Genomic DNA, 8409 nt, shown 5'->3' on the forward strand with positions numbered 1-8409 from the left:
GTTTAATTAGGTAGAGTGAAGCACTTTATTAATTATTTGTGATTCATGGCTGCGGGTGGAAGGGAGTGCGAATCGTGCGATGGCAATTGATAAATCGAAAATATAATATTATTTTGTATAAGTTACTCATTTTGCCATATATGAGTATACAATATATTATACATTATATAAATATGTATTTAATAGGAATTTCAATTACTTATCGCATATGACAGTCACTTGTTTCTAGATTTTCTATACATTCAGTGCTTAAGTTCCATTTGGAGAAATTATTCTTTAGCATAAGAAGTGTATTTTAAAGTGTTATGCATATATACCTACCTTATATACGTTTAAGTGTTTTTATATATGGAATGTGTTTTATTAAGTTTACCACGAATTTTTTAAAATTCAGTATGTAGCGTCGAAGACTCTATAAATGAGATCTGCTCATCTGTATATACGCAAAATAGACCTTCAGTTATTGAGTTATCGCTCTGATTATTTGCACGCGTCCTTTCCGCCCCAAGAAGCTGCTCATTTGTCGGAACCGCCGATAACGGATCACTATAGCATATAGCTGCCATACAAACTGGCCAAAATGAAGTCCTTGCATGTAAACTTTTTTATTTATAAAGGTTATTAAAGGTTCGGTGCAACAACAGTTAACGCTTTTTCTCATTTACTGCTTGATTCATTTAATAAAAAAAATTCTAATATTATGACAATGTACGGTACCTAAACAACGCTTATTATGCCACTCCTGTTTACATAGGGTATGTGTGTGAGTATATCTATATATCGCTTGGCTACATGTAATTTATCAAATTCACACTTTAATGGGTACTAACCAAACGTATTCGCCTTATTCGCCAAAATACTTGCTAGTACTATGCTGCGATTGGCTTATAGTTCTTATACATACATTTATTTATCAATATAGCGGCTTAAATATCATTACCCAGCTAATGTTGAATATATATATTTAGTACCAAATATTTAAGACTCTATTGTATAACCAATGATACTCAAATATTTCAAATATCATTTGTTAATGCTTGAAATAGCTGTTATTTGTGTCGCATCATTCTGATTGATGTGTCAAGATAACGAGCCGAAACATACATCGAAGTTGGTATCTGAGTGGTTCAGAGTTGCAAATGTGATCTGTATGCAATGGCCTAGTCAATCCGCTCATCTTAAACCGATTGAGAACTTGTAGAGTGACCTTAAGAGAAGATTGGCAGTCTTTTCTTTTCAAAATAAGCAGCAATTGTGGCGGAAAACAAACGAACTTTGGGATGCTACCCCATTAGAAACCGGCCAAAAATTAATTGGAAAACTAATGAAAACCCACGGAGGATATACAGGTTATCAAAAACCCATGGACCGAAAATAGTATAATTCGATTTTTTTTATTTTAATTAGAAAAAAATATTTTACACCTACTATTTTGACCAAAAATATTTCTTATTTTGAAAAAATAAAATCAGTTTTCAAATTCGGAATGAAAGATTTTCAACATTAATAAAGTAAAGCGCAAATATGTCTAGAACAAAATTGTTTTAATAGCAAATACTTCAAAGTTATTAAATAAAAACTGTATAATAGGTGTAATTTTGTCCATAAGTGTATATGTCTATATAAAAATATTACAATATGCATATACGAGTATATGTATAGGTATATAATGTTGCTATCTGCCGTTAAATAGTTTTTATTATGTCATTTAATAGCTAAATACTCACTAAAAGAAATATCGAAAAAGCAAAATAACCAAAAAATATTGAAGAAGCTTAAGTCGTCCTAAGATAAGCATTGATTGATTGACTAATACGAGCATGGCTATGATTCTTATGCAGGTAAATATGGTGTCATTTCACACACACCACAAATGCACACATCCACGCAAGCATAATTGTGTGTAAATGAATAAAGTTAAATGTGTACGCCTGTTACATGTGTATATGGTACAAATCCCTTAGCTAAGCGCATATTTCCGTAATGAAGACTACTAAGGGTTAAATAATATTGTTTTCATTTGTATTTTATTGCAGTCATAAAGTCATAGTCTATGTAAATAATAAAATTTGGAAATTTGGCAGCGTGGATTTTTATTTGATTTCCTTTGAACTGCATTTTGCCGATGTTCGATAAAATTTTTCTATTTATTGGCGACGTAAGTGCAGCGTTATGTGTTGGCCACAATTGTCTAGCTGATGTAGGTGTACAAATTCACACCCTCGGTAGTTAATTTGACTTAATTTGGTTTTTATGACCAGAAGTTTATTAGGGATGTTCATATAATTTTTAATACACATTTAACAGCATCTTACTAATGAGAAAGAAAAAAATTTAAATACTACATAAATATTTGAAATTTAAAGGTCTATAAAAATATATTTTTAAGCGCAATCAACAATGAAAAGTTTGAAAACTTTTTCATGAATTCGCAAATAAACTACTCACCCATAACCCATAGAAAAGCTCGAGTTGACCCATGAAACTTAGGTGTAGCCAAATAGTCCTAGTGCGTTTGGGATTTTGTGTACAAGTATACGCGAACTAGTGCCTCCGTTTCTGAGTTATAGCGCAGAAATTTTTAACACGTTCTTTTCCCCTAAAGAAGCTAGTAATTTTTCAAAACCGCTGATATCGGACCACAATTGGCTATAGCTGCCATACAAACTGACCAATCGAAATCAAGTACTTGTAAGCAAAACTTTTTTATTTAACAAGATATCTTCACGAAATTTTGCATAGATTATTGTTCTGAGCAACACTACAATCTCTGAATACGTTGTTTAGATCGGACCACTATAGCATATAGCTGCTGTACAAGCTGACCGATTAAAATCAAGATAAAGATCTTTTTATACCCTTTTATGCAATAAAAATGCCACTGTGCAGGGTATTGTAGCTTCGATGCAGCTGAAGTCAATGATTTTTCTTGTTTTATTGTTTTTTTTTCAAAACTTACTTCCTACAGGGTCTTTTCTCCATGTGACTATCTAACTAAAAGCCAACAAACACACTGACAACACAAGCAATCTTTATTCAATAATAAAAGGCAATTAATAAAATTATAAACTAATGCACGGCAGCGTATTTATATTATATTTTATTGTTAGGGGATGTGTGTGGGCGGCATCAATTGAATTGATACGTATCCATACAGGTGCAGTTGGGAAGGGTGCAGCGTGGCGCCAAATTCGATAGATGACCCATTGTGACGGGAAAGCTGAGTGGCACAAACCATTTGGGGTAGGCGCAAATGGCCGGTGTGCCGGTGGATGCGCTGGAGGCGCTAACACTACTCACAGTTAATCCCGATTTGTGAGCGTACTGAAATGATTGACGGAATTTCAACATAGATTAGATTAGAATAAGAAAATTTGCATGCAATTTTAGTGCTAGTGCTTACCAACTCCGCTGTGACTGGCTTAAAGGCGCTCCGGATAGGCATTGTTTTTACTGCTGTTGTTGCGTCAATTGTTGTGCTAGCAGTTGCAGTTGTTGTTGCTTCGGTTAATGTGCTACTAATTGCAGGTGTTACACTCTCAATTGCGCGTACCAAATCCAAATCGCAACGTTTCAATATCAACTCTAGTACGGAGCGTTTGCGATGCGGAAAAAGTTGCGCCAACATATCGATAGCACTCTGAGAGACCACCGCTGGCGAGGGTGGGGTGGGGGTTGAGCCCATCGACGAAACTGAAAATTAATCAAATTATTTTAATTCTGAACATTTTCAAAAAATTCACTTGCTTGAATGTGACCCGTATTTTATATAATGACGCACAATATTTAAAGGTTATGCTGTTTGGAGACAACTTAAAATATTCGTTATCTTATAGATGGTGTTGACTCTGCACAATTTTTAAGTGTTACTTAATATCGTGTTCGGTAAATGCATACAGACCAATGTGATGATGAAGAAAAGGAAGATGGAAAGGATTCGCACCATTGGAATATAAACTTCTATGCAATTTTTTTCTGTGTTATAATAAAAATGACATATATTTAATATCTTAAGCCACTTCTTTATACCTTGAACGGATATAGCTCAGCTCGTTATGCTGATCATTTATGTATATATTTTACAGGGTCTTCGACGTTTCATTCTGGGTGTTTCAAACTTGGAGGTAAACTTGATAACACGGTATATTAAGCTGAGCTTTGTTCGTCTGTCTGTATATACGCGAACTACAACTTGTAGTTCCTTAGTTTTTGAGGAATGCAAAATTTCAGACACACAACCTTTTCTGCCCAAGATCAGAACTCATTTGTTGGAACCGTCGCTATCGGACCACTATAGCATATATATATGTGGCATATAAACTGAACGATCGGAGTCAAGTGCTTACATGGAAATCTTTTTCATTTGGCTTTGGATTATTGTCTAAGGCAATGGGGCAATCTCAGGAGAAATTGTTCAGATCGAGTCACTATAGCATATAGCAGCCATACAAACTGATTGATCAAAATCAAGTACTTGTAAGCAACCTTTTGTATTTGTAAAAGGTATTATAGTTTCGGTTCGAAAAAAAAAATTAAAATTGCTTCCAACACTCACTTGTTGCCGCGTGACTCAAACTAGCGCCACAACTGGACGTGCTGAGGTCCTCAGCCATTTGTTGTATTTGATGTGATTTGATTTGACGCTGTGCTGGCAATTGTCTGTCCATTGCATCGTCCACCTCCGTGCAATCATTTAAGCCGCTCGTGGAGAGACCAAAGATTTGTCCCTCCGGCAGCGCATCAATTTGTTTGCCCGTCTTGGTGGCAATCAGGCGCAATGCAATGGCATTCTCCACCGCCTGCTGACGCTTCAGGGCAACCTGTAAATGTATAAAAATCACAAACTTTCACGGATATAAACAAATGGCTTAGTGAATAAAAATGGTGTGTAAACACAGTCGCAAATCACTTGCGCACACACATACATACAAACATATGTATGCGCATACAAATATATGAGTAGACAGCGATGGATCACATTTAATTCGGTGTAAAGTGAAATTAATATGCGACACAACCGACACATTTCACCATACCCGCTATCCCCTTCGCCACCACAACTTGTTTAAGTTTTGCTCTCGTATCTATTTACTTTATTCTATTAGCTTTTGTGCATTTTTATTGACTTTTGCGTCTCGCGTTTCATTTATTTTAACATTCTGGTTATGTGCTGCATATACTCAGGCATACTTTCATACATAAGTAACCAATTTAACCGCATTAATTTCAATACTTACAAACTTATGCATATGTACTTGTATATATGAACATACGAGTGTTTGTTGCCTTTCGGCAAATAAATAGAATGGAAAGTAGGATAAAAGAAATCTCGACGCTATTGCCGTTTGGGAATTACAAAGTCAACATTGTATACATCAACAGCTCGAGACTACGCAGCTTATGGCTTACGGCTCGCAGCTTTGTAACTTGAGCAGCCTTCGGCCGATTGATTACTAAACACGAAGTTAGTGAGAGTAGTGGGTTGATGCGAACACTTGGATAAACATGGAAATGGATATGCTGCTACATAGATTTGCTGGCTGACAACTTTATTCTAATAGCACAAACAGTTACCGACATTCCTCCCTTCCGTACTTACCGCCCGTATCAAACCAAATTTGTCAAAATGTTGCCATTGTACAAATAGGTATATACCATTTTTCACACATTTAGTTTTTAGTTATAACTTTTCATAATGTGAAAGCTCAAAACTAAAATCCAACTATTAAAAATAGTTTGCCTATTTATAAATAAATTTATTCGACTATTAAGAATATTTCAAATATATTCCAGTTAATTTTTCGTATCAGCTGATTCGGTCCACGGTTTTGCGTCGGTGACTGTTTGTGCCATAAATTTTAATATCAAACAGTGTTACCACATTGCTGAAATTAAAACATAATTGCTAGTAGAAATTGAAGAATAGGCCGTTGGTCAGTTTATGGCAGCTTTATAAAAATTTATCACAATAATATGTATTTAAAACCGGAATTTTATTTATTTACTACAAGTTGAGTAACTCTGTTTTCACGTCATGACTTTAGAAGTGAGCGTAAATAGTTTCTCTTGTTATTTTTTTTAAGTTTTGAGACTCTCCAAACGGGAGTTGGGGAACTTAATCTATAACCGTCGATTGAGTTTAGCACATGTCTTAGGGGAAAGTTCGTAGAATTGAGTTAGCCACCTTAATAAGTCGTCTTTATAATTCTCACTGTTGAATTTAGCTTCGCTGAATTTTATAAAATTTTCTACAAAGAATTTTTTCAAGCATTTGGGAGCGAGGTCTGCACCAAATTGAATATAAAATGCTGGAAAATTTTACTAGAACTAAGACAATGTTCAATAAATTAAAATGGTAGAACTATATTCTTGTGGCAACGCTGATTTTATGCAAAGTATATGTTTTTGCGTTGGTTTAATTTAATAGTATTTTTTTTCAATAATGCAGAAAGACTTACTTACTGTATAAAAATAACAATGTAGTTAAAGCACAAATTTTTATTTATATCCGATTTTCTCAATTAGTTGATGTTTAGTCGAGGTTTTCAAATTTCTGTACATTCATTCTTCATCTTTTCGACACCTCATTATGGTTTTTCTACTTGACTAAGATATTCCTCGAAAACTAAAATTGGATATACATACATACATATATATGTGTAGACTAGTATTTTTTATTGAAAGAATTTCAGCTTTGTTAGTGCAGTTTAGACCAGGTTCAACATCATAAAAACTGCGCCACAGTTACCCAATTTGAAAATATGTAAAATCAGTTTTCGGAAGCAAACTTCGTGAGTTGAAGTTCCTCGACATCACTGAGACCCGAATTATGTATATACTTATATTATGATCTATAAGACGGTCTTTAAGAGGAAGTACCACAGTAAAACACAAACGTCATTTGAGCCACATTTTATGATTACAAAGTTCTTCTCAAAAGAAAAAATTTTGCAAATAATGCAATTAAGTAAATCATATCACCTGTGCGGCCATAATTCGCTGCCGTTCAAAGATTAACACGCACTTTGCACATTTACAATTTTTGTAGGTGCATTGTTTCTTGTGACCACGCAGCTCGGAGATGATGCCATGATTGCGGCAACGCGCACACTTTGGCACCCGATTAGCGCCTTTTGGCGGCACCGGCATAGCATTGACTTTAAAGGATTTATTTAAAATACCACTACGTGTTTTCCTTGAGCCCACATTTCTATCGACATTAGCACTGTCCATTTTAGCCGAACTCGCACTTCCGGTTTGATTAAACGCCGTGTAATATGCAACGACTTTCCAATTGAAACTAATCTAGTCGGTTAATTTATATCCTTTGCTAAATATCCTAGTGAATTCATCGGCATTTGATTGGCAACTTTGATGCCGTCTTGTTACTTATGAAGTACTGTTATTTTACATTGCGCAAACGTAAATTATATCAAATTGAAGTTCATACTCAGTTACAGTCCTTTACAACGCTTTGACGGATACATCCTTGCGATTTTGCTACTTAAAATCTTACTGCAAATATCCTTTTCGCCATGGCTATTCGTTTCAATATGTTGCTTGCTGTATGCTTCTGCCGCCATTCGAAAATGTTTGGCCACGCCCTGCATTGTGATTGGTCAGTAGGTTATGCGCTACGTTGTGATAATCTAAGCGGTTAATCTATGCTGTGTTTCCATATACAGCACCGTGCAATATATCAGCAACAACCTTTTGTATTATCATACAGCTATATAGGGCGTAAACAGTGTTTAAAAAGCCTTCGCACCATATAAGGACCGTCAACTTACGTGAGTTGTGTAGCCACTAAAATACTCCCCTTCTATTATCGATTATTTAAATATAAATATAAAAATCCTTAAATAAAACAACAAATTATTGTAACAATAATATGCTTAAAAAATGCTTATACATCAAACGGCATAGTACATAAAATTACATATTTTACAGTAACCAGCGTCAGAAGTGATAATAATTTAAGCTGTCTTCGATTCGCTATTTCCCTGCTCGGTTCTGCTCTTTTGTCAAAAAAATTACATGTAAAAGCAATTAAAAAGTTATCGAGTTGAATTAGTGCAAGAGAGCATATGGAAACTTCATTAAATATTGCAGTTTTGCTATTGTGAATGGTTCAAATGACAAATGAAAATATAATCTTCTTTTCTTGTATTTTTAAAACTCATGACTTAAAATCATTTATAGTAATTTATAGAAAACAAAAATAAAGGATTACACAACGTTTTTATTACACGAAAAATTATTTCTCCACATAGAAAGAATCATAATACTATTGCGCATGCGTCAGAAGACATGTTATTGTAGGGTTCCACTACAAGTGCTGCTCGTTTGTTTGAGCATCAGGTATAGTTTGTTCGATTCGCTGGAGAGTAGGGGATCATTCACATACAA

The 8409-nt window shown here is 34.7% G+C and overlaps 1 protein-coding gene across 1 annotated transcript; it reads right to left on the bottom strand.

Moving 5' to 3' along the window:
• Positions 1–3055: 3055 nt before the first annotated feature.
• On the bottom strand, positions 3056–7717 carry dmrt93B (doublesex-Mab related 93B). Its single transcript, XM_036377975.2, has 4 exons — positions 6982–7717; positions 4556–4820; positions 3404–3693; positions 3056–3324 (listed from the first exon to the last, which is right to left on the bottom strand). The coding sequence occupies exons 1-4, from the start codon at positions 7231–7233 to the stop codon at positions 3130–3132; spliced, it is 1002 nt and encodes a 333-aa protein (XP_036233868.2). The 5' UTR covers positions 7234–7717; the 3' UTR covers positions 3056–3129.
• Positions 7718–8409: the final 692 nt, after the last annotated feature.

Source organism: Bactrocera oleae, chromosome 2 (genome assembly GCF_042242935.1).
Source record: "Bactrocera oleae isolate idBacOlea1 chromosome 2, idBacOlea1, whole genome shotgun sequence".
NCBI lineage: Eukaryota > Metazoa > Arthropoda > Insecta > Diptera > Tephritidae > Bactrocera > Bactrocera oleae.

Bases quoted from the DNA above. Each gene is read 5' to 3' on its own strand.
- dmrt93B (XM_036377975.2), bottom strand. From the start codon at position 7,233: ATGGACAGTGCTAATGTCGATAGAAATGTGGGCTCAAGGAAAACACGT. The intron at 3,694-4,555 runs GTGAGTGTTGGA...ATTAATTTTCAG, and splicing joins TTTGAGTCACGCGGCAACAA to TTTCGTCGATGGGCTCAACC. The intron at 3,325-3,403 runs GTAAGCACTAGC...CAATCATTTCAG, and splicing joins AGCCAGTCACAGCGGAGTTG to TACGCTCACAAATCGGGATT.